Raw genomic sequence first — 27,161 nt, 5'->3', positions numbered from 1 at the left:
TGCGTGTGGCACTGGGAGTAATCCGGAGATTACTACTTTTGAGGTCCTGCTTGCTAATTTATTAGTTGACCCTTTGCTACTGCTAAAAAAAACCTTACCAATACTACAACAGCTTAGAATTATTCTTAAAACCTTACTAGTATTGATAAATCCTACTAAAAATCAATACAGTTCACTAGTTAAAATAAACCTTACTCAAAAAACCCCCCAGCTACTCACTTGTTCCTTTTTATTAAGCTATTTACACACACGCACCCTAACAGTAGTGTACTAACCCAGCTATTTAGTGTTATTCCCTAACAACAGTTACTCACCAACCAATCACCTTGCAGCTTTCCTGTGATATCACTGCTCACTTTGTTTTCAAACTCCGGTGCGCCTGGACTCCTCTCTGCTGCTCTCCCGGAAGGTAAGTGCACTAGGCTGCGATCCTCAGGCGCTATTTATCGGCCCCCCAATCTGTGTTCTTTGCGCAGGTCCGTTGCTCTCCCGCAGGTTTCCTTAAATGTTTCCCACTGTTCATTTACCGCCGTACCTTTTAGTCTATATAGATGGCAGGACAGGTGATGTGTCATGGCTGCAGTATGTGGGAACTCCTGGATGCCACGGCAATCCATGACAACCACATCTGTAGTAAGTGTCTGTGGCTTGAGGAGCTTTGGCTCAGAGTAGATGGAGGCTGAGCTGCAGACATTGCATCAGGGAAGGGGAATGTTACCTGAACACTTTGTTCCAGAAGGCAGTCACACCCCTTAGGATAGGGTCGTCTGATTTGGTCAGTGGTCAGGGACAGGAGGGTGTGACTGCGAGTCAGGCAGATAGGGGATCGAGAAGGTAGGAGTGGAGCAGCCTCAGCCCTTGCACTTGAGCAAGTTCGAGGTTATTGCAACTTGTATGAACAAGAGCGAGGGCTGTAGTGTGGATGAGCAAACTGACCATGGCACCATGGTACAGGAAGCCGTTCAAGTGGGGTGAGCAATATGGAAAGTCGTGGTAGTTGGGGACAGTAAGTGAGGGGGATTGACACTGTTCTCTGCAGCAAGGAGCAGGTGTCCAGAAGGCTATGTTGCCTGCCTGGTGCCGGGGTTCGGGACATCTACTCAGGGCAAGTTCACATTTTTCTACATTATACTCCATCTGCCAAATTTTTGTCCACTCATTTAACCTATCAATATCCCTTTGCAGACTCCTTATGTCCTCTTCATAACTTACTCTCCTCCCTATCTTTGTGTCATCAGCAAATTTAGCAAAACATTCTGTCCCTTCATCCAAGTTATCGGTGTAGATGGTAAGTAGTTGAGACCGCAGCACTGATTCCTGTGGCACTCCACTGGTTACATCTTGCCAACTTGAAAATGACCCATTTATCCTTACTCTCTGCTTCCTGTTAGCTAATCAATCCTCTACACCATCCTCTTATTTTCAGTTGTAACCTTCGATGTGGCATCTTATCAAATGGCTTTGGAAATCCAAGTATGCCACATCTACAGGTTCCTCTTTATCCCACGTCACTTGTTACTTCCTCAAAGAACTCTAATAAATTAGTCAAACACGATTTCCCTTTCACAAAATCATGTTGACTCTGCCTGATCGCATTAAGATTTTCTAAGTGCTCTGCTATAATCTCTGTAAGAATAGATTCTAGCATTTTCCCAATTATAGATATTAGGCTAACTGGCCTGTAGTTTCCTGCCTTCTGTCTCCCTCCTTCATTGAATAGAGGAGTTACATTCACTATTTTCCAATCTGATGGGACCTTTCTAGGATCTAGGGAAATTTGGAAAAATAGAAGCAATGCATCTACTATCTATGCAGCCACTTCTATTAAGACCCTAGGATGCAAGCCAACAGGTCCTAGGGGCTTTTCAGCCTTTAGTTCTAATAGTTTTCACAGTACCCTTTCCCTGGTGATTGTCACTGACCTGAAACATTAACTCTGCTTCTCTCTCCACAGATGCTGCCAGATCTGCTGAGTATTTCCAGCATTTCTTGTTTTTATCCCTGGTGATTGTAATTGTTTTAGGTTTCTCCCTCCCTTTCACCTCTTGATTTACAAGTGTTTCTGGAATGTTATTTGTATCTTCTACAGTGAAAATTGACACAAAATATCTGTTCAGTGCTTCTGCCATTTCCTTATAGAAACATAGAAAATAGGAGCAGGAGTAGGCCCTTCGGCCCTTCAAGCCTGCTCCGCCATTCATTATGATCATGGCTGATCATCCAACTCAGTAACCTGTTCATGCTTTCCTCCCATATCCTTTGATCCCTTTCACCCCAAGAGCTATATCTAACTCCTTCTTGAAAACATACAATGTTTTGGTCTCAACTGCTTTCTGTGGTAGTGAATTCCACAGGCTCACCACTCTCTGGGTGAAGAGATTTCTCCTCATCACAGTCCTGAAAGGTTTACCCCGTATCCTTAGACTATGACCCCTGGTTCTGGACTCCCCCACCATCAGGAACATCCTTCCTGCATCTACCCTGTCAAGTCCTGTTAGAATTTTATAGGTTTCTATGAGATCCCCCCTCACTCTGCTGAACTCCAGGGAATATAATCCTAACCGACTCAATCTCACCTCATACGTCAGTCCTGCCATCCCAGGAATCAGTCTGGTAAACCTTCGCTGCACTCTCTCTATAGCAAGAACATCCTTCCTCAGATAAGGAGACCAAAACTGCACATAATATTCCAGGTGTGGCCTCACCAAGGCCCTGTATAATTGCAGCAAGACATCCTTGCTCCTGTACTCGAATCCTCTCGCTATGAAGGCCAACATACCATTTGCCTCTTTTAACGCCTGTTGCACCTGCATGCTTACCTACAGCGACTGGTGTACCCAGGTCTCGTTGCATATTCCCCTCTCTCAGTTTATAGCCGTAATTTCCCATTATTAATTCCCCAGCCTCACTCTCTAGAGACCAATGCTCACTTTAGTTATTCTTTTCCTTTTTAAATACTTGTAGAAACTCTTACTGTCTTTTTATATTTCTAGCTAGCTTTCTCTCATATTCTAATTTCTCCTTCCTTTCTTTAGTCTTTCTTTGCTGGTTTTTAAATTCTGTCCAATCTTCTGACCAACCACTAATCTTCGCATAATTATACTTTTTCTTTCAATTTGATACTATCTTTAACTTCCTTAGTTAACCACTGATGGTGCATCCTACTCATATAGACTGGAGGGAATGCCCCAGCAGTCCTCAACATTGCCTCCGGAGCTCATGAAGTCTCATGGCATCAAGTCAAACATGGGCAAGGAAACCTCCTGCTGATTATCACCTACCGCCCTCCCTCAACTGATAATCAGTGCTCCTCCATGTTGAACACCGCTTGGAAGAAGCATTGAGAGTAGCCTGGACATAGAAAGTACTCTGGGTGGGGGACTTCAATGTCCATTACCAAGAGTGGCTCGGTAGCACCACTAATGACCAAGCTGGCAGAGTCCTAAAGGACACAGCTGCTAAACTGGGTCTGCAGCAGGTGGTGAGGGAACCAACAAAAGGGAAAAACCTACTTCACCTCGTCCGCACCAATCTGCCTATTGCAGATGCATCTGTCCATGACAGTATTGATAGGAGTGACCACTACACAGTCCTTGTGGAGACGAAGTCCTGTCTTCACACTGAGGACACCTCCATTTTGTTGTATGGCACTACCACTGTGCTAAATGGGATAGACTCAGAACAGATCTAACAGCTCAAAACTGGGCACCATGAGGCGCTATGGGCCATCTGAAACAGTAGAACGTCTCTATCATAGTATACTTTCCAACCAATCAGCACTCTCTTCTCATACAGTATAAATTTGTTGCTTTCCCTTACATTGGTATTCTTGCGAGTTGTCCTGATGAGTGCAAGTCGAAAAGCTTAGACAAAATGTCTCTGCTTTCAGCAATACTCAGTATGATTGTGTTCAAGCACAATCTGTAACCTGCTGGCCTGACATATCCCTCACTCTACCATTACCAGCAAGCCAGGGGATTAACCCAGCTTCAATGAAGTGTGAAGGAGAACATGCCAGGTGCAGCATCAGGTATACCTAAAAATGAGGTGTCAACCTGGTGAAGCTACAACACACCACTACATGCATGCTAAAGTGGAAGCAGCTAGCTATAGACAGAGCAAAGCAATCCAACAACTAACTGATCAGATCAAAACTCTGCAGTCCTGAGAGATCCAGTCATGAATGGTGGTGGACAATTAAACAAATAACTGGAGGACGAGGCTCCATAAATATCCCCATCCTCAATGATGCGGTGCCCAGCAGGGTCAGTGCAAAAGACAAGGCCAAAGCATTTACAACCATTTTCAGCCAGAAGTGCCAAGTGGATGATCCATCTCAGCCTCCTCCTGTGGTCCCCAGGATCTCAAATGCCAGTCTTCAGACAATTCGATTCACTCCACATGATATCAAGGAACAGCTGAAGGCACTGGAAACAGCAAAGGCTATGGGCCCTGACAACATACTGGCAATAGCACTGAAGACTCGTGCTCCAGAACTTGGCCAAGCTGTTCCAATACAGCTACAACACCGACATCTACTTGACATTGTGGAAAATTGCCCACGTATGTCCTATCCATAAAATGCAGGACAAATCCAATCCAGCCAATTACCGCCACATCAGTCTACTATCAATCATCAGTAAAGTGATGGAAGGTGTCGTCGAAAGTGCTATCAAGCGGTACTTGCTTAGCAATGACCTGCTCACTGATGCTCAGTTTGGGTTCCGCCAGGGCCACTCAGCTCCTGACCTCATTACAGCCTTGGTCCAAACAAAGGAAAATGGTTGTGGTTGTTGGGGATCAATCATCTTAGCCCCAGTCATTGCTGATTGCACAGTATTCAGTACCATTTGCAACTCGTCAGATACTGAACTAATCTGTATCTGCATGCAACAAGACCTGGACAACATTCTGGCTTGGGCTGATAAGTGGCAAGTAACATTCTTGCTACACAAGTGCCAGATAATGACCATGTTCAATAAAAGAGAATCTAACCATCTCCCCTTGACATTCAATGGCATTAAAATCACTGAATCTCCCACTATCAACATCCTGGCCATCACCATTGACCAGAAACTTAACTGGACCAACCAAATAAATACCATGGCTACAAGAGCAGGTCAGAGGCTGGGAATTCTGCAGCGAGTAACTCACCTCCTGTCTCCACAATGCCAGTCCACCATCTACAAGGCACAGGTCAGGAGTGTGATGGAATACTCTCCACTTGCCTGGACGGGTGCAGCTCCAACAACACTCAAGAAGCTCAACACCATCCAGGACAAAGCAGCCCGCTTGACTGGCACCCCACCCACAAATATTCACCACCGACACACAGTGGCATCAGTGTGTACAATCTATAAGATGCACTGCAACAACTCACCAAGGCTGCTTCGACAACACCTTCTAAACTTGTGGCCTCTACCAACTAGAAGGAGAAGGGTAGTGGATGCATGGGAACACCACCACCTGCAAGCTCCTTCCAAATTGAAGATCATGGAATAGAATACTGAGTGGTTCCAGCATTTCTTGTTTTTATTTCAGATTTCCAACATCCGCAGTATTTTGCTTTTATTTTATGGAATAGGAGGGTCAGTGTCCAATTGGATAAAAAATTGGCTTATGGATAGAAAACAGTGAGTCGTAGTAAATAAAAACAAAAAGTGCAGGACATACTCATCAGGTCAGGTAGCATCTGTGGAGAGAGAGAAGCAGAGTTAACGTTTCAGGTCTGACCTTTCATCAGAGTCATAGTAAATGGTTGGTTTTCAGACTGGAGGATGGTAGACAGTGGTGTTCCCCAGGGGCCAGTGCTATGATCGCTGCATTTTTTTGATATATGTAAATGACTTGGATCTTTGAATACAGAGTAGAATCTTAAAATTTGCTAATGACACCAAACTTGGAGGTGTGGCAAACAGTGAGATGACATGAACCGCTTGCAACAGGATATAGATAGGCTAGCAGAATGGGCAAAGCAGGCCCTGCCTGCAACAGTAGTAGACTCGCCAACTTTAAGGGCATTTAAGTGGTCATTGGATAGACATATGGATGTAAATGGAATAGTGTAGGTCAGATGATCGGCGCAACATCGAGGGCCGAAGGGCCTGTACTGCGCTGTAATATTCTAATTCTAAAAAAAAAATGTGAGGTTCACCAAGGGTCAGTGCTAGGACCACTGCTTTTTATGATATATGTAAATGACTTGGATCTTGGAATACACAGTAGAATCTCAAAATTTGCTAACGACACGAAACTTGGAGGTGCGGCACACACTGAGAGTGGCAGATGGAATTTAATACTGATATATGTGAGGCACAGTGTGGCTTTCGTGCAGAGAGATCGACCATTGACATGCTGTTCTCCCTTCGTCAGTACAGGAGAAATGCCGTGAACAACAGATGCCCCTCTACATTGCTTTCATTGATCTCACCAAAGCCTTTGACCTCGTCAGCAGACGTGGTCTCTTCAGACTACTAGAAAAGATTGGATGTCCAACAAAGCTACTAAGTATCATCACCTCATTCCTTGACAATATGAAAGGCACAATTCAACATGGTGGCTCCTCATCAGAGCCCTTTCCTATCCTGAGTGGTGTGAAACAGGGCTGTGTTCTCGCACCCACACTTTTTGGGATTTTCTTCTCCCTGCTGCTTTCACATGCGTTCAAATCCTCTGAAGAAGGAATTTTCCTCCACACAAGATCAGGCAGCAGGTTGTTCAACCTTGCCCGTCTAAGAGCGAAGTCCAAAGTACGGAAAGTCCTCATCAGAGAACTCCTCTTTGCTGACGATGCTGCTTTAACATCTCACACTGAAGAGTGCCTGCAGAGTCTCATCGACAGGTTTGCGGCTGCCTGCAATGAATTTGGCCTAACCATCAGCCTCAAGAAAATGAACATCATGGGGCAGGACGTCAGAAATGCTCCATCCATCAATATTGGCGACCACGCTCTGGAAGTGGTTCAAGAGTTCACCTACCTAGGCTCAACTATCACCAGTAACCTATCTGTAGATGCAGAAATCAACAAGCGCATGGGTAAGGCTTCCACTGCTATGTCCAGACTGGCCAAGAGAGTGTGGGAAAATGGCGCACTGACACGGAACACAAAAGTCCGAGTGTATCAGGCCTGTGTCCTCAGTACCTTGCTCTATGGCAGCGAGGCCTGGACAACGTATGCCAGCCAAGAGCGACGTCTCAATTCATTCCATCTTCGCTGCCTCCGGAGAATACTTGGCATCAGGTGGCAGGACTATATCTCCAACACAGAAGTCCTTGAAGCGGCCAACACCCCCAGCTTATACACACTACTGAGTCAGCAGTGCTTGAGATGGCTTGGCCATGTGAGCCGCATGGAAGATGGCAGGATCCCCAAAGACACATTGTACAGCGAGCTCGCCACTGGTATCAGACCCACCGGCCGTCCATGTCTCCGCTATAAAGACGTCTGCAAACGCGACATGAAATCGTGTGACATTGATCACAAGTCGTGAAAGTCAGTTGCCAGCATTCGCCAGAGCTGGCGGGCAGCCATAAAGACAGGGCTAAATTGTGGCGAGTCGAAGAGACTTAGTAGTTGGCAGGAAAAAAGACAAAGGCACAAGGGGAGAGCCAACTGTGCAACAGCCCCGACAAACAAATTTCTCTGCAGCACCTGTGGAAGAGCCTGTCACTCCAGAATTGGCCTTCATAGCCACTCCAGGCGCTGCTTCACAAACCACTGACCACCTCCAGGCGCATATCCATTGTCTCTCGAGATAAGGAGGCCCAAAAGAAAAAGAAAGATGCATTTTGGCAGAATGAATGTGGCGAGTCAATATATACCTAATGACAAAGTTCTAAAGAATGTGCAGGAACAGAGTGTTGGGGTCCGAAGTTCTGTTAATGGATGATAAATACCTGGTAGTTCAAGATAATAGGGTGAACAGGTGTTGGGTGTTAATTAGTTAATGGTATTCAAGTGTGTATATGTAAAGAAGAGCCAACCAGCACTGGCTGGAGGTGTTGTTTGGAGGTAAGCTCTGTGGCAAGTAATAAACAATCTCCACCAAAGCATCCTAGTCTCAGTGTGTTCTTCACAAACAGGCTTGGATATTTCTCTAACACAGAGGGACCTGGGGGTGCATCAATCTTTGAAGGTGGCAGGTCATATTGAGGGAGTGGTGAGTAAAGCATATGGGATCTTTAGCTTCATAAATAGAGGCATAGAGTACAAAAGCATGAAGATTTGCTGAACTTTATAAAGCTCTGGTTAGGCCCCAACTGGAGTATTGTGTCCAGTTCTGGTCACCACACTTCAGGAAACATGTGAGGGTCCTTGAGAGAGTGCAGAGGAGATTTACCAGACTTTTAGTTGTAAGGTTAGGTTGGAAAAAGGAGATTGAGGGAAGATTTGAAAGAGGTGTACAAGATTATGACAGGCTTAGATAAGTTCAACAAGGAAAAGCTGTTCCCAATAACAAATGGTATAAGGACTAGGGGATACAGAATGAAAGTTTTGGGCAAGAGATGCAGGGGGAATGTGAGGAAGAACTTTTTTTTTTACATATATCATGACACCTGGAACCCGCTGCCCACAAGGGTGGTGGAAGCAAAGACCATCAATGACTTCAAGGGGACGTTGGATGGCCACCTGAGAGAAATAGACTTGCAGGGCTACAAGGATCGAGCCAAGGAGTGGGACTGAAAGCATAGATCTGTGGAGAGCTGGCAGGACTCAATGGGCCAAATGGCCTCCTTCTGTGCCGTAAATGACTCTATGACTCTGATTATCCTGACTTGGAAGTATATTGCAGTTCCTTCACTGTTACTGGGTCAAAATCCTGGAACTCTCTCCCTAACAGCACACTCACCAGTATTCAGAAATGAATACCGGTTGGAGAATGAGATGCACTCTGAGGACCTCTAAATTAACTGCCTTGTGTTTCTTGACTGCCTGGCAGTCATCTATTCCCTCTCTGCCTGTATACATTTAAGCTATGGTGACCATATTCAGAAACTGGCTATCCACAAAACTCTTAATCTTGCAGTACTGCCCCTCCGACAGTACGGCATTTCCTCAGTACTGACCCTCCAACAGTGCAGCACTCCCTCAGTACTGACCCTCTGACAGTGCAGGGCTCGCTCAGTACTGACCCTCTGACAGTGCCGTGCTCCCTCAGTACTGACCCTCTGACAGTGCCGTGCTCCCTCAGTACTGACCCTCCAACAGTGCAGCGCTCCCTCAGTACTGACCCCTCGACAGTGCAGCGTTGCCTCAGTTCTGACCCTCTGACAGCGCAGCACTCCTTCAGTACTGACCCTTCAACAGTGCAGCGCCCCCTCAGTACTGACCCTTCAACAGTGCAGCACTCCCTCAGTACTGGCCCTCCGACAATGCAGCGCTTCCTCAGTACTGGCCCTCCAACAGTGCAGCGCTTCCTCAGTACTGACCCTCCGACAGTGCAGCGCTTCCTCAGTACTGACCCTCCGACAGTGCAGCAGTCCCTCAGTACTGACCCTCCGACAGTGCAGCACTCCCTCAGTACTGCCCCTCCAACAGTGCAGCGTTCCCTCAGTACTGCTCCTCTGACAGTGCAGGGCTCGCTCAGTACTGACCCTCTGACAACGCAGGCCTCCCTCAGTACTGACCCTCTGACAGTGCCGCGCTCCCTCAGTACTGCCCCTCCAACAGTGCAGCGTTCCCTCAGTACTGACCCTCTGACAGTGCAGCACTCCCTCAGTACTGACCCTCTGACAGTGCAGCACTCCCTCGGTACTGACCCTCCGACAGTGCAGCTCTCTCTCAGTACTGACCCACCGACAGTGCAGCGCTCTCTCAGTACTGACCCTCTGACAGTGCAGCGCTCTCTCAGTACTGACCCTCTGACAGTGCAGTGCTCTCTCAGTACTGCCCCTCCAACAGTGCAGCGCTCCCTCAGTACTGACCCTCCGACAACGCAGGCCTCCCTCAGTACTGACCCTCTGACAGTGCAGTGCTCTCTCAGTACTGCCCCTCCAACAGTGCAGCGCTCCCTCAGTACTGACCCTCCGACAACGCAGGCCTCCCTCAGTACTGACCCTCTGACAGTGCAGCGCTCTCTCAGTACTGCCCCTCCAACAGTACAGCATACCCTCAGTACTGACCTCCGACAGTGCAGCACTCCCTCCGTGTGTCGTGGGTGTACGAGCCTGGATTTCGTGCTCCACTCTGTGGAGTGGAACCCAAACCCACCAGTACTGTTTCATTGAACTCGATTAACCTTATACTCTCACTGCAAAGAACTCCCTCCTTTCCGGCTTGCACATTCCATGAGAATTGTTCTCTGCAAAGGGATTGCGTGTTGATGAATTTCAGTTCTGTGTTTCACACATTGGGCACTGCTACCTTCCTGTTTACTTGAAGATCCACTGCCTGCTTTCCAAGATGCTGTTGGTTTTACAGTAACAAACCTGAAATCAGGGTGGGCAGTCCTGCTGGCGCAGTGAGTACATACACCATGCAGTTTGAACAAAGAACATAGAACAGTACAGCACGGGAACAGGCCATTCGGCCCTCCAAGCCTGCGCCGATCTTGATGCCTGCCTAAACTAAAACCTTCTGCACTTTCACGGTCCGTATCCCTCTATTCCCATCCTGTTCATGTATTTGTCAAGATGCCTCTTAAACGTCGCTATCATACCTGCTTCCACCACCTCCCCCGGCAGCAAGTTCCAGGCACTCACCACCCTCTGTGTAAAGAACTTGCCTCGCACATCCCCTCTAAACTTTGCCCCTCTCACCTTAAACCTATGTCCCCTAGTAACTGACTCTTCCACCCTGGGAAAAAGCTTCTGACTATCCACTCTGTCCATGCCACTCATAACTTTGTAAACCTCTATCATGTCGCCCCTCCACCTCCGTCGTTCCAGTGAAAACAATCCGAGTTTATCCAACCTCTCCTCATAGCTAATGCCCTCCAGACCAGGCAACATCCTGGTAAATCTCTTCTGTACCCTCTCCAAAGCCTCCACGTCCTTCTGGTAGTGTGGTACTGAGTGAAGTGGATTGGGAAGGTCCTTGGCTTCATCACCGGTCCGAGCCTAGTCATTTAATGCCAGATGGGGCAGTACCCTCTGGGGACAAAAAAGGCAAAATCAGCCAAGGCTCCTGTTACTAATTATGAACATAGGAACAGGAAAGGCCTTTCAGCCCCTCAAATCTGTTCTATTATTCAGTTAGTTACTTCATGGCTGATCTGCAACTTAACTCCATCTACCCACCTTGGTTCTGTAACCCTTAATACCCTTACTCAACAACAATATGTCAATCTCAGTTTTGAAATTTTCAGTTGATCCCCAGCCTCAACATCTTTTTGGGGGAGAGAATTCCAGATTTTCACTACCCGTTGTGTGAAGTGCCTCCTGGCATCACCCCTGAACAGTCTGGCTCTAATTTTAGGTTATCGAGTCATAGAATCATTCATGGCACAGAAGGTGGCTATTCGACCCATTGAGTCCATGCCGGCTCACCACAGAGCAATTCAGTCATTCCCACTCCCCTGCTCGATCCCTGCAGCCATGAAAGTCTCTTTGTAGAGTCATAGAGTCATTTACGACACAGAAGGAGGCCATTTGGCCCATGGAGTCCATGCTGGCTCTCCGCAGAGCAATCCAGTCAGTCCCACTCGCCTGCTCGATTCCCGTAGCCCTGCAGGTTTATTTCCTTCAAGTACCCATCCAGTTTCCTTTTGAATTATTGATTTTTTCCATTTCAACCACGCTCGTGGGCAGAAAATTCCATGTCATTACCACTTGCTGTGTAAAAAAGTTCTTCCTCACATTCCCCTTCAAATGACCACCCGATTTTCTTTTGAAGTCATTGATTGTCTCCACTTCCACCACCCTCATGGCAGCGAGTTCCAGGTCATTACCATCCGCTGTGTATAAAAGTTCTTCCTCACATTTCCCCTGTATCTCTTGCCCAAAACCTTCAATCTACATCCCCTAGTCTTTGTACCATTGGTTAATGGGAATAATTTTTCCTTGTCTAACTTATCTAAGCCTGTCATAATCTTGTACACGTCTATTAAATCTCCCCTTAATCTCCTTTGTTCTAAGGAGAACAGCCCCAGTTTTTCCAACCTAACCATATAACTAGAATTCCCCCATCCTTGAAATCCTTCTGGTAAATCTCCTCTACACCCTCTCAAGAACCCTCAAGTGTGGTGACCATAACTGGACGCAGTACTCCAGTTGGTGTTAATTGTGTATCAATAGTTTAATTATATGCAGGTGGAGGGGGTTAACTGGGGTCTTACATGAGCACTTAAAAGGAGACTCTTACTGAGACTGAACGGTTTTGAGTGAGGAGCTTCATGTTTGTAACCCTTTTACTCTGTACCATAAATGTGAAACTGAGTAAAGATAGGCTCCAGCATTATCCTTCCACAGCAAGCTTTCTGGAATTTAACATGGTATTAGAGGTGAAGGTTGGAAACTAGGAATTTTTTTTTACATGGAAAACTAAAATTTCACTGACTATTGTGGAAAATATGGCAGAAAGCAAATATAATTTGTCAGGGTGTGATTACCCTCCAATGTTCTCTGAGTCTGAACCATATGACCAGTGGAAGAATGAAGTGGATATATGTCTGCCAAAGAGGAAACAAGGTATGGCCTTGGCGTTATCACTTCCTACCAAAAGTAAAATCAGATGGGCAGCACAGTGGCGCACCGCAGCCTCACAGCTCCAGGGACCCGGGTTCGATTCTGGGTACTGCCTGTGCGGAGTTTGCAAGTTCTCCCTGTGTCTGCGTGGGTTTTCGCCGGGTGCTCCGGTTTCCTCCCACATCCAAAGACTTGCAGGTAATAGATAAATTGGCTGTTGTAAATTGCCCCTAGTGTAGGGAGGTGATAGGGAATATGGGATTACTGTAGGGTTAGAATAAATGGGGTGGTTGTTGGTCGGCACAGACTCGGTGAGCCGAAGGACCTGTTTCAGTGCTGTATCTCTAAATAAATAAATAAAAAAATAAATAGTGTTTTGTGAACTGGATGCTAGTCAGTTGGAATAAAAACAAGAAATGCTGGAAACACTCAGCAGGTCTGGCAGCATCTGTGGAGAGAGAAGCAGAGTTAACGTTTCAGAACAGTGAGCCTTCTTCAGAACTAGTCAGTTGGATACTGATGAAGGTTTGGATCTTCTGTTAAAATTCTTGGATGAAATTTATAAGAAAGATAACCTATTGAATGCATATGAGGCATGGTCAGACTTTGATAGATTTCAGAAAACATGGTTATTGATGGAGGTCTGTATCATGGACTTTAACAGACTGTGAAACAGGGCTGTGTTCTCGCACCCACACTTTTTGGGATTTTCTTCGCCCTGCTGCTTTCACATGCGTTCAAGTCCTCTGAAGAAGGAATTTTCCTCCACACAAGATCGGGGGCAGGTTGTTCAACCTTGCCCGTCTAGGAGCGAAGTCCAAAGTACGGAAAGTCCTCATTAGGGAACTCCTCTTTGCTGACGATGCTGCTTTAACATCTCACACTGAAGAGTGCCTGCAGAGTCTCATCGACAGGTTTGCGGCTGCCTGCAATGAATTTGGCCTAACCATCAGCCTCAAGAAAACGAACATCATGGGGCAGGACGTCAGAAATGCTCCATCCATCAATATTGGCGACCACGCTCTGGAAGTGGTTCAAGAGTTCACCTACCTCGGCTCAACTATCACCAGTAACCTGTCTCTAGATGCAGAAATCAACAAGCGCATGGGAAAGGCTTCCACTGCTATGTCCAGACTGGCCAAGAGAGTGTGGGAAAATGGCACACTGACACGGAACACAAAAGTCCGAGTGTATCAGGCCTGTGTCCTCAGTACCTTGCTCTATGGCAGCGAGGCCTGGACAACGTATGTCAGCCAAGAGCGACGTCTCAATTCATTCCATCTTCGCTGCCTCCGGAGAATACTTGGCATCAGGTGGCAGGACCGTATCTCCAACACAGAAGTCCTCAAGGCAGCCAACATCCCCAGCTTATACACACTACTGAGTCAGCGGCGCTTGAGATGGCTTGGCCATGTGAGCCGCATGGAAGATGGCAGGATCCCCAAAGACACATTGTACAGCGAGCTCGCCACTGGTATCAGACCCACCGGCCGTCCATGTCTCCGCTTTAAAGACGTCTGCAAATGCGACATGAAATTCTGTGACATTGATCACAAGTCGTGAAAGTCAGTTGCCAGCGTTAGCCAGAGCTGGCGGGCAGCCATAAAGACAGGGCTAAAATGTGGCGAGTCGAAGAGACTTAGTAGTTGGCAGGAAAAAAGACAGAGAAGCAAGGGGAGAGCCAATTGTGCAACAGCCCCGACAAACAAATTTCTCTGCAGCACCTGTGGAAGAGCCTGTCACTCTAGAATTGGCCTTTATAGCCACTCCAGGCGCTGCTTCACAAACCACTGACCACCTCCAGGCGCGTATCCATTGTCTCTCGAGATAAGGAGGCCCAAAAGAAAGAAAGAAAGAATAGAAGATTGAGGAAATTCAATTTGGAGATCCCTGGTTCAGTGCTCGCATTTAAATTTGCTAGATTGTGCTCGGGTGTCGCACATGACAGGCTCTTTGTTCCAACTGGGTTTCGGTTCTTGATAAAAGATTCCCTGTTAGATCAGATGTCTGTTGGCTTAAAGAAGTCCCTGGGGAAACAGTCATTTCCTGCAGCGCTGGTAGAACAAACAGGGAATTCTGTGGTGACACAAAGAATGGAGGACTCAATGTTTATTGGATTTCGAAATGGTCCAGATACTGGATTGCAGGCATAAATACAATAGAAGAGTTAAAGACAGGAGGAATGGGGATGAAAGCACCTTTACTGGTTCAGACTATTACAGTGGAAGACAGAATTGGAACAGCAATCATAGGTGAATGAATCCCAAAAATACCCAAGATGCTTCAGGTGTGACTCAAAGTATCCTTATGCAATGAACTACCTAAAGCGGAGGGGCACAATCCTCAAAATAACACAAGGCACAGGAAATTCTGAGGCAGAAGAGGAAGATACTTATGAATCTGAAAGAATTGTACTAGTTACAAAGAGTTTTAGTCCTGTGATGAAAGCGTTAGAATCATATAAAGTTTAAGGCACAAAAAGTGGCCACTTGGTCCATCGTATCTGTGCTGGCCGAAAAACAATCCTCACAGGGCGGCACAGCGGCGCAGTGGTTAGCACCACAGCCTCACAGCTCCAGCGACCCAGGTTCAATTCTGGGTACTGCCTGTGTGGAGTTTGCAAGTTCTCCCTGAGTCCGCGTGGGTTTCCTCCGGGTGCTACGGTTTCCTCCCACATGCCAAAAGACTTGCAGGTTGATAGGTAAATTGGTCATTATAAATTGCCCCTAATATAGGTAGGTGGTAGGGAAATATAGGGACAGGTGGGGATGTGATAGGAATATGGAATTAGTGTAGGATTAGTATAAATGGGTGGTTGATGGTCGGCACAGACTCGGTGGGTCGAAGGGCCTGTTTCGGTGCTGTATCTCTAAACTAAACTAAACTAAACTAAACATTCTAATCCCACCTTCCAGCATTTGGTCCATAGCCCTGCAAATTATGGCACTTAAGGTGCATATCCAGACTCCTTTTGAATGAGTCGAGGGTTTCTGCCTCAACTACCCTTTCAGGCAGTGAGGTCCAGGCACCCACCACACTCTGGGTGAAAAACTTTTTCCTCATCTCTCCTCTAATTTTTTTCCCAATCACTTTAAATCTATGCCCTCTCATCACTGACCTCTTTTTTTATTCATTCATGGGATGTGGGTGTCACTGGCCAGGCCAGCATTTATTGCCCATCCCTAATTGCCCTGAGTGGCTTGCTAGGCCATTTCAGAGGGCATGTAAGAGTCAATCACATTGCTATGGGTCTGGAGTCACATGTAGGCCAGACCAGGTAAGGACAGCAGATTTCCTTCCCTAAAGGACATTAGTGAACCAGATGGGTTTTTACAACAATCGACAATGGTTTCATGGCCATCATTAGACTAGCTTCTTTTTTAAATTCCAGATTTATTAATTGAATTCAAATTCCACCTTCTGCTGTGGTGGGATTTGAACTCATGTCCCCAGAGCAATACCCTGGGTCTCTGGGTTACTAGTCCAGTGACAATACCACTACGCCACCGCCTCTGCTAAGGTGAATAGGCCCTTCACCTCCACTCTATCCAGGCCCCTCAAAATTTTGTACATTTCAATCAGATCTCCCCTCAGCCTTCTCTGTTCTAAGGAAAACAACCCCAGATCTTTCCTCATAGCTGCATTTTTCCAGTCCTGGCAACATCCTTGTAAATCTCCTCTGTACCCTCTCGAGTGCAATTACATCTTTTCTGTAATGAGGTGACCAGAACTGCACACAGTACTCAGGTTGTGGCCTAACCAATGAGTTATACAGTTCCAGCATAACCTCCCTGCTCTTATATTCTATACCTCGCTTAATAAAGGAAAGGATTCCATATGCCTTCTTAACCACCTTATCAACTTGTCCTACTACCTTCAGGGATCTATGGACATTCACTCCAAGGTCCCTCACTTCCTCTACACTTTTCAGTATTTTCCCATTAATCGTGTTTTCTTTTGCCTTGTTTGACCTCCTCAAATGCGTCATTTCACACATCTCTAAGTTGAATTCCATTTGCCACTTTGCTGCCAATCTGACCAGGCCATCAATATCTTCCTGCAGTCGACAGCTATCCTCCTCGCTCTCTACCACACGGCCAATCTTTGTGTCGTCTGCAAACTTCTTGATCATGTCCCCTACATTTACGTCCAAATCGTTAATATATACCACAAAAGCAGGGGACCCAGTACTGAGCCCTGTGGAACGCCACTGGAAACAGCCCTCCAGTCGCAAAAACACCCGTCAACAATTACCCTTTGTTTCCTGTCACTGAGCCGATTTTGTATCCACCTTGCTGCATTTCCCTGAATCCCATGGGATTTTATTTTTCCAACCAGTCTGCCATGTGCGAACTTGTCAAAAGCCTTTCTAAAATCCATGTAGACCACATCAACTGCACTACCCTCATCTATCTTCCTTGTTACTTCAAAAACTTCGATCAAGTTGGTCAAACAAGATCTTCCCTTAACAAATCCATGCTGACTATCCTTGATTAACCTGTGCCTTTCTAAGTAACAGTTTATCCTGTGTCTCTCAATAGATTCCAATAATTTGCCCACTACTGAGGTTAGACTTACTAGCCTGTAATTATTCGGTCTATCCTTTACTCCCTTTTTAAACAAAGGTACAACGTTAGCCGTTCTCCAATCCTCCGGCACCACACCTGTATCCAGTGAGGACTGGAAAATGATGGCCAGACCTTCTGCTATTTCCTCTCTTGCTTCTTTTAACAGTCTGGGGTACATTTCATCTGGCTTTGGTGATTTATCAACTTTCAAGGATGCTATTCTCATTAATACTCTCCCTTTGTTTATCACATTCAATACTTCACACCCATCTTCCTTAACTAAAATATCTGCATCATCCCCCTCTTTTGTGAAGACAGACACAAAATATTCATGAAGAACCAGACCAATATCTTCCGCTCATCCACGTAGGCTACCTTTTTGTCTTTTATGGGCCCTACTCTCTCCTTAGTTATCCTCTTACTCTTAAGGTATTGATAAAACATCTTCGGGAACACCTTGATTTTGCTTGCCAATATTCTTTCTTGCCCTCTCCCTGCTTTCCTAATTTCCTTTTTGATTTCACCCCTCCACTTTCTGTACTCCTCTCGGCTTTCTGTAGTATTGAGTTCTCGGTGTCGGACATAAGCTTTCCTTTTCTGCCTTATCTTATCCTGTATGCTCCTGACATCCATGGGGCTGTAGATTTGGCTGCCTCACTCTTTTTCTTTGTGGGAACATGTTTACCCTGAACCCATTGAATCCCCCCCTTTGAATGCCTCCCACTGTTCTGACACTGTTCTGACGACTTCAAGTAGTTGTTTCCAGTCCACTTTTGCTAAATCACTCCTCAGTTTAGTAAAATTGGCCTTGCCTCAATTGAAAGCTCTAACTCCTGTTCTATCTCTGTCCTTTTCTATAATTATGTTAAAACTGACTGAATTATGATCACTACCACCAAAATGCTCTCCCACTGCCACCCCTTCCACCTGCCCATCTTCATTTCCTACACTAAGTCTAAAACTCCACCCTCCCTTGTTGGACTTGCTACATACTGGGCAAAAAAGTTCTCCTGAATGCACCTCAAGAATTCTACTCCCTCAATTCCTTTCACACTAAAACTATCCCAGTTAATATTGGGGTGATTAAAATTTCCTTCTATTACCGCCTGTTGTTCTTGCACTTCTCAGAGACTTGCCTACATATCTGCTCTTCTATCTCCCTCTGACTGTTTTGGGGTCTGTAGTACACTCCCAGCAGTGTGAGTGCCCCTTTTTTGTTCCTTCGCTCAATCCATATGGCCTCATTTGATGAACCTCCCAACATATCAACCCTCCTCACAGCTGTCATAGTTTCCTTGACCAAAATTGCCACTCCCCCTCCTTTCTTATTCCCCTCCCTATCACGTCTGAAAACCCTGTAACCAGGGACGTTGAGCTGCCATTCCTGTCCCTCCTTAAGCCATGTTTCTGTAATAGCTATGATATCATACTGTCACATGCCTATCTGTGCCCTCAGCTCATCTGCTTTATTTGCTATGCTCCTTGCATTGAAATAGATACCCTTGAGCACTGCCAAACTCTTTTTTATATTTTCTAATCTTTGTTTCCTCTGTCTTCCAGACTTATCCATTAATTTTCTGCCTTCCACTTTCATTTCTGATTTTGTCCCAACTGAGTCTACCCTAAGGTTAGTTGTGGATTCATTCAACTGTGCTGTATTAGATAGCGCTTGTTCATCGACTGTATGTGGAACAGATTGGTTACAATGTTATTTGGATTCAATCAGTATTGGAGGGAGATGGTGGTGTAGTGGTAATGTCACTGAACTAATCAACCAGAAGTCCAGGTGACATTGATTCAAATCCCACCATGGCCCCTGGTGGAATGTAAATACAATTAATTAATAAAATCCAGAATTGAAAGCTCACCTCAGTAATGGGGCCCTTAAATTATCATTGAGTGTCATTAAAAACCTGTCTGGTTCTCTAATGTCCTTTCGGGAAGGAAATCTGATGTCCTTCCCTGGTCTGGCCTACATGTGACTCCAGACCCACAGAAATCTGGTTGACTCTTCAAATGCCCTCTGAAATGGCCCAGCAAGTCACTCAGATATCAAGGGCAATTCAGGATGGGCAGCAAATGCTGGCCTTGCCAGCAATGCACACATCCATAAAATAATTTTTAAAAAGTGAGGATTGATGCCAGGTCAAGGAGTATAAAAGTATGACCAGCTTTAGGTTTGGTGATGACAACATATTGAAGCCACTGAAGAGAGTAGTAATTCCATGTAAAATAGCTGGAGTCAGCCACTTTATCAGTACTGATGTGTCTGTAGTGAGATACCTTTACTGTTGAGTAAACCTTCAATGAAAGAGGCACAAATAAAACTTGTTAAGGAGCATGAGAAGGCAGTTGTTTTTGGAAAGTTAGTGAATTTGCAGTTTACCATTCAGGGCATTATTGTATCTCCTGATCAAAAGTTGACGTTTTTCATCAGTATTAAAGAAGTATTAATGGCATCAGGTGATAAGAATCAGAGAGATAAAAAGCAAATTGTCTTAAGGTTACACAATTTGCTCACCCTTCCTGTCAAAGATTAAGAACCCCTCTAAAGGATGCAGGTGTGATTGATGAAGAGTATACGAGGATAATAGAAGAGATTAGGGCGGCACAGTGGCGCAGTGGTTAGCACCGCAGCCTCACAGCTCCAGGGACCCGGGTTCGATTCCGGGTACTGCCTGTGTGGAGTTTGCAAGTTCTCCCTGTGTCTGCGTGGGTTTTCTCTGGGTGCTCCGGTTTCCTCCCACAAGCCAAAAGACTTGCAGGTTGATAGGTAAATTGGCCAATATAAATTGTCACTGGTATAGGTAGGTGGTAGGGAAATATAGGGACAGGTGGGGATGTTTGGTAGGAATATGGGATTAGTGTAGGATTAGTATAAATGGGTGGTTGATGTTCGGCACAGACTCGGTGGGCCGAAGGGCCTGTTTCAGTGCTGTATCTCTAATCTAATCTAAATTAGTGAGAAGTGTGAAATCTGTAAAATGTATTGGAGGACACCATCACATCCTATTGTAAGCCTTCATTGGCACCTGACGTTAATGAGGTAGTTGCCATTGATTCAAAGGTATGGGACAAAGACAAGAATATTTTCATTCTACATTTTATAAACCTAGCAACTAGATTTCGTCTTTCTATAATAATAAATACCAAGGACAAAAGGATGATTATAGGTAAAATCATGGAGAAATGGATAGGGTTTGGACTTGGGGTACCAGCTAAGTTTCTAACTGATAATGGAGGGGAATTTGCCAATGACGAGTTCAGAAACATGTGTGGAAATGTGAACAATATGGTTATGAATACTGCAGCTGAAAGTCATTTGGGCTCTGTGAACACAGAGACTGGACACAGTGACTGATGAAATGCTGCATAAAATCTTAGCTGACAATCAAACTACAACTTCCCTGGTGATTGTAATTTTCTTGAGTTCCTCCCTCCCTTCCATTTCCTGACTTACAGCTAATACTGGGATGTTACTTGTATCCTCAATAGTGAAGACCGATGCAAAATATCTGTTCAATTCATTTGCCATCTCCTTATTATCCATTATTAATTCCCCAGGCTCACTTTCTATAGGACCAACGTTCACTTTGTTAACTCTTTTCTTTTAAAATATCTATCGAAACTCTTACTATCTGTCTTTATAGATGGATTTGTACAGAAAAGTCCGTCCTAATGGGACTTAAGGCTAAAGCCTTAAGGCCAGTTGCGAGGGATTGTGAAGAACGACTGGGTGACCGATGTTGGAGTAGACTTTCCCACAGCTGGAAAAGTAATCTTGAAAATCTTTTCAGCTCTTTTGGGCACATATTCATGGGAGTTGATACATTGGCATAAAAGCCACAATTCTGAAGGGTGATACTAAAGAGGCAACTGAACAAATGTGTCTCTGGCATAATGATATTTCCAGGATGTGGTATTTCTTGGTGAGATCTGTTTTGTTGAAAATTGGTTGAGTTCAACTAAAAGCAGATCCTGCCATGTTTTATTGGTATCATAATCCATGATCTTTATCATCTAGAAGGATAAGGGCAGCAGATGCATGGGAAGTTCCTCTCTAAGCCTCAGATCATCCTGATTTGGAACTATATCGCCGTTTCTTCACTGTCACTGGGTCAAAATCCTGGAACTCCTTTCCTAACAGTGCTGTTGGTGTACCCACACCCCAAGGACTGCAGTGGTTCAAGAAGGCAGCTCGCTACCACCTTCTCAAAGGCAATTAGGGATGGTCAATAAATGCTGACCTAGCCAGTGATGCCCACATCCCACGAACAAAAAACAAAAAGGGGAAACTTTCAAGCACCTTCATGATGCACGTTGATGATTTCTCATGGGGTGGTATTGCAGATTTTGAAAAATATGCCCTTAATAAGATTAGGGCAGAATTTCTGATTGGAAGTCGGGCTTGTGGGGCCTTTAAATATATTGATTTAGATATTAGGCAAACTAATTCTGGAATAACTTTAAATCAGCAACCTTATTTAGAGTGTGTTACTCCCATTCCGGTTAATCATTGTCAGGCAAACCCCCACTTGCCAAGACTGAGGTACACATTATTTCGCTACATAAACATTAAAACTTTAAAAATTGCAATCTCTGACTGGAAAGACATTTCCATGGTAACAGACAATGTTGAAACAATGGAGACTCTGCAGTTGCTCTCCACAGAAGTGGTCAGACTAGTTTTAGTCATATGGCTAGCTGGCTGGGGCAGACAAATTTGAGCCTCCAGCAAGGGCTGTGAAGAGACTGTTCCATATAAGGAACTAGTCACATGACTAACCTGCTGAGTACCCTGGGAGCTTTTTGAATTTGAAATCCCAGAGGGTTTTGAGGCAGAATGCCGTGTGCTCTCCTGGAACTAAGAACAGCTCCTGTCTTCCTGCCTGCTGCCTGTCTGCCTGCCTATTTCTCAGGGAACTGAAACCATTGAAGACTTGAAAGTCAAAGAGAGAAAGGTTTGCCACATGAACAAAGTTTTAAGATTACTGGACCCCAACGAAACGCAAGAATATAACTTCAATTAAGGACTACAGTGAACTCGAGAAACAGTAACAAGATATTGCCTCAAACTGGTCTACTTATCTCTTCTACTCTTTTCTGTCCCTATCTTGCATGTTTGCATCACATGTGCATGTTAGTGTGACCGCGTCGTATATCCTCAGGCATGACCTGTATTAGAATTAAGGTTAAGGTTTAATAAATTTAATCTTTCTGCTTTAAACCAAAGAAAGCCTGTTTGTGCTCAGTTGTTTGCCTGATAATTGGAAACTGTGCACACGGATTCACAAAAAGGGAAACTCAAAACACAGTGTGTTTAAAATTAAATTCTGTTACAATAAGACCAGGTGAAGTCAGCAAGAGACCTCCTAGACATATTGCTCACCTGGTTGTAACATCATGTTAGGTCATCACAGAGAGATGTTGATATATCTAAAACAGAGACTGAGCAATTGTGAAGCTTGATTGGTCAATTAAATTGGTTGTGCACTCAGAATAGACCTGATTCTAGTTTTGATGTACTGGAGCTAAGTACGATGATGCGAAAGTTGAGAATGTTTTAAGGGCAAATTAAACATTAAAAAATTACATCTGGAGAAATGTGTTCTGAAATTTCCATCCTTAGGCGACCCAAAGAACATGAAGCTAATCATTTTTAGTGATGCTTCACACGTTAATCTTCCTGATGGGAATTCGTGTGCAGCTGGTTTCATAAAATTTCTGATGGGTGAAAATGGGAAATGTTGTCCTTTAGCTTGGGAAGCTAAGAAAACAAAAAGGTTCATTAGAAGCACTTTAGCTGCAGAAACACTGGGTCTTGTGGAGGCAGTGGATATGGGGTTCAATTTGTCAAATATTTTAGGTGAAATTCTGAACAAGGGACATATTGAAGATAGGACACCCATTGAATATTATGTGGATAATCGTTCTTTGTGGGACAATGTGCATTCTACAAAAACTGAGTGAGAATTGACAATGCTGGATTGAAACAAATATTGGAGAGAAAGGAAATCTCCAAACCTAAATGGGTAGATGCAAGTCATCAGCTATTTGATTGTTCCACAAAAATAAATATTAGTACAAAGGAATTGTTAGAGGTGCTAGAGGAGGTGCACCTTGCAATGTAATACTTAATACCTAATATGGAATTTATTATGATTTATTTTGAAATGTTCTTTGAACACATTAATACTTAGTACATAATATGGAATTTATTTTGGAAAGAAAGAAAGGAATCTGTTAATTATGTATCAATTGTTTAATTATATGCAGGTGGAGGGTGTTAACTGGGGTCTTACTTGAGCACTTGTAAGGAGACTCTTATTGAGACTGGTGAAGGGTTTAAGTAGGAAGCTACATGTTTGTAATCCTTTTACTCCGTACATTAAATATGAATGTGATTAAAGATAGGCTCCAGCATTATCCTTCCACAACAAGCTTTCTGGAATTTAACAGTTGGGCTTTATAAAGGTTCAGCATGACTTCCCTGCTTTTGTACTCAATGCCTCTGTTTATGAAGCCCAAGATCCCATATGCTTTACTAACCACTCTCTCAATATGTCCTGCACCTTCAGAGATTGAATCACATGCACCCCCAGGTCCCTCTGATCCTGCACACTCTTTAGAACTGTGCCAATAAGTATATATTGACTCTCCCTCTTCCTTCTGCCAAAATGCATCACCCCACACTTGTCAACATTAGATTCCATTTGCCACCTGTCTGCCCATTCTGCTAGCCCATCTATGTCCTGTTGCAGGCAGTTTGTTTCATCCTCACTGTTTGCCACACCTCCAAGTTTGGTGGCGTTGGCAAATTTTGAGATTATACTCTGTATTCCAAGAGCCAAGTCATTTATATATGGCAAAAAAGCAGTGACCTCAGCACTAACCCTTGGGGAACACCAATGTCTACCATCCTCCAGTCTGAAAAACAACCATTTACTATGACTCACCAATTTTGTTTTATCCAATTGGACATTGACCCTTCTATTCCATGAGGCTCAATTTTGTTAATCAGCCTTTTATGCCCCCATGATCTGGACTCCTGTACCAGAGGAACTCGTTTCCCTCTATTGTCCCCATCAAATCCTTCAATCATTTTACATTCAGTTACAGTAAGTCTACAGCTTTTGGTTCAACTGGTTCATGTTGGTATTTATGCTCCACACGATCCTCCTCCCTGTATGCCGATCAGCGCCTCATCTTCAGAGAGGGCCAGTCCAAAGCCGTGGAGACTATAACCAAGCTCATCCAGACCACGAACACATTGCTGTCTAACACCAAACCGCTCCAGCTAAAGATGCAGTCGATGAAGAAGGGTGCCTTCTTCATCTCACCCTATGAGCATATCCTTCTGTTCCTTTCTCCCTAATGTGCTTATCTAGATGCCCCTTAAATGCTTTTTTAAAAATTTGTACATCTATGTTGCAAAACTGCCCAAATACACCAATGAAACTTCGACCCAATAGTAAAAAGATAAATCATCACCCCTTTTCCCCACATGAAGACCTATTTGTGTTGTATCTCCTCCTGTATGACCATGTTGAACATTTGAAGATTTTTTAAATCTTCTATCAAGCATGCAGGTTCTGTACAAGGCCAATTAGATACAGGCTTTAAGCTTCTTCTTCACTGCACCTCCTAATAAGGTGTAGCGTGGGTGGGTCACAAGGTAGTTTTATTACCAGTCTGAACTAGCGCTATTTTCTACAGCATGACCACGGTGCTCACACAGGTGGTCAGTATTAAAAAGGCAACCCAAAGATGACTGATGTGGGGAAACAGATATTTTACAATATTGCAGTACAGATGTCCTTCTGAGATTAGGATCTTAAATTGGTCAAGAAATTTAAGAGGGCAATTAGTCTGCATGTAACTTAAGCTGTTCAGAACTTGTACATATGGAAACTTTTCAAGGTTGTTCCCTCCATTTATCATAGAAAATTAAAGAAAAACTCTAACTTGGGTGCTGTGTAATCATCTCATTGTTCATAAATGCAGATGCACACTTCCAAAATCTTTAGAAGGACTGAATATTTGTAGACCAGATGGGCAAGATTAAACCATCCTATTTGTCTTTATAGCCTAAATTAAGTCTTGTAGCTGGTAATGTGAAACTTGCTAGCTTTGTCATGCACTATTAGTCTGATAAAACATAACGCAATTTCAGTTAGAATCACCGCTCCAAGTTATTACCAGATCACAAAATAATTCTGTTCGACATCCGTTGTCTTGGTGAAGACATTACTACCAATCCAAAAAAACAGATAATTCATAATATTTCATTTATACGTACAAAACTACAAAATATAGCACAAGCAGCTGAGACTAATATATTTAATATGTTTATTTAGGTGCCAACATCACCAACTGGTGTGCAAAGTGAGTTTTTTTTTAATTTTTAAAAATATATATATAGTTAAGGTTGCTTTGTGAATAAGGACAGAAGAATTATTCAATTTCAGCAACTACCACCAGCAGCCCAAACATTTGCTTAAAAGTGAATTGAAATTGCCTTTTTTTTTTAACTTAAACACATCTATTAGATCACCCCTTAATCTACTATGCTTCAGGGAGCACATGCCTAGCCTATGTAACCTGTCCTCATTACTGAACTCTTTTCACCCCGGAATCATTCTGGTGAAGATAGCTTCCCAGTGCCTACTGCTGGATAGTGCCTGGTGAATTGGGTGGTCAGGAAAATGCCCATCCGTGAGACACTGCACTGTCAACGAGTGGCTACTCCTTTGTTTCACTCAGGAATATGAAGCATTTTACACATGTTCAACATAGTTAAATCTATTGAACTAACTTTTTTTAAAAAGAACATTTGATAAAAAAAGAACATAAGCTCCCTCACCAGAAAAGAGTTAAAAGTGGAAGTTAAACAAAGCCCATTTCCCAGATTGTCTGCTCACTGTTCTCTTTATCTCCGCAGGGGTAAATATCGGAGGTGGCGGTTGTTATATTTATGATACAGACTCATTGGCAACCCCACCAGTCAACGCATCAATGCAGAAACTCCCCACCGGTTCTTCTGACCTTTCGAGAGCTGCAACTCCACCAACAGTGCAGACATCCTTTGCCAAATCTTCTCTAACTCCCATACCAGTGAGCACGATAGCACGGAATCCTTTGGACAGCCCACCTCCACCAGTGAGAACTATGACTCCTATACCAAAAGCACAACTCAAAGGTAAGGTACCCTGGCACAGAATGGACACCAAGTGTGCATAAGAACAAAGAAATAGGAGCAGGAGTAGACCATATTGCCCATCGTGCCTGCTGCACCATTCAGTATGATCTTGGCTGATCTTCTGCCTCAATTCCACTTTCCTGCCCATTCCCCAGATCCCTTGATTCCCTGAAAGACCAAAACTCTATCTATCTCAGCCTTAAATATACTTAGCGATAGAGCATCCAAAGCTCTCTGGGGTAGAGAATTCCAAAGATTCACAACCCTCTGAGTGAAGAAATTTCTCCTCCTCTCAATCCTAAATGATCGGCCCCTTATACTGAGACGTGCCCCTGTGTTCTAGATTCCCCAGCTAGGAGAAACAACCTCTCAGTGTCTACCCTGTCCAGCCATTTCAGAATCTTGTATGTTTCAATGAGATCACTTGTCATTCTTCTGAATGCCAGACAATAATAGGCACAATTTACTCAGCCTCTTATCGTAGCACAGCCCCTCCTCCTGGAACCAATCTTGTGAACCTTTGCAGTACCACCTCCAATGCCAGTATATCCTTCCTTAAATATGGGGACGAAAACTGCACACAGTACTCCAGGTGTGCTCTCAGCAGAGCCCCGTACAATTGTAGCAAGGTTTCCTTATTCTTGTACTCCAATCTGCTTGCAATGAAGGCCAAATGCCATTTGCCTTCCTAAATGTTGCTGTACTTGCATGGCTAACTTTTTGTGTTCCTTGTACGAATACACTCAAGTCCCTCTGAACATCAACATTTA

At 44.4% G+C, this 27,161-nt stretch overlaps 1 protein-coding gene across 4 annotated transcripts in view; it reads left to right on the top strand.

Moving 5' to 3' along the window:
- The window catches only part of LOC137359608 (cysteine-rich protein 3-like), a 232,609-nt gene that overhangs the window by 68,754 nt on the left and 136,694 nt on the right, over positions 1-27,161 (top strand). For 2 of the 4 annotated variants that reach the window (XM_068025439.1, XM_068025441.1), the window contains exons 4-5: positions 25,550-25,577; positions 26,134-26,391. In XM_068025439.1, the coding sequence (XP_067881540.1) occupies positions 25,550-25,577; positions 26,134-26,391 (286 nt within the window). The remainder of the gene's footprint in view (positions 1-25,549; positions 25,578-26,133; positions 26,392-27,161) is intronic. The other 2 variants (XM_068025437.1, XM_068025438.1) reach the window with 1 other exon arrangement.

This window comes from Heterodontus francisci, unplaced genomic scaffold, assembly GCF_036365525.1.
Source record: "Heterodontus francisci isolate sHetFra1 unplaced genomic scaffold, sHetFra1.hap1 HAP1_SCAFFOLD_461, whole genome shotgun sequence".
NCBI lineage: Eukaryota > Metazoa > Chordata > Chondrichthyes > Heterodontiformes > Heterodontidae > Heterodontus > Heterodontus francisci.
Note: the sequence above shows the minus strand (reverse complement) of the source record. Positions and strands in the feature narration are given on the sequence as shown.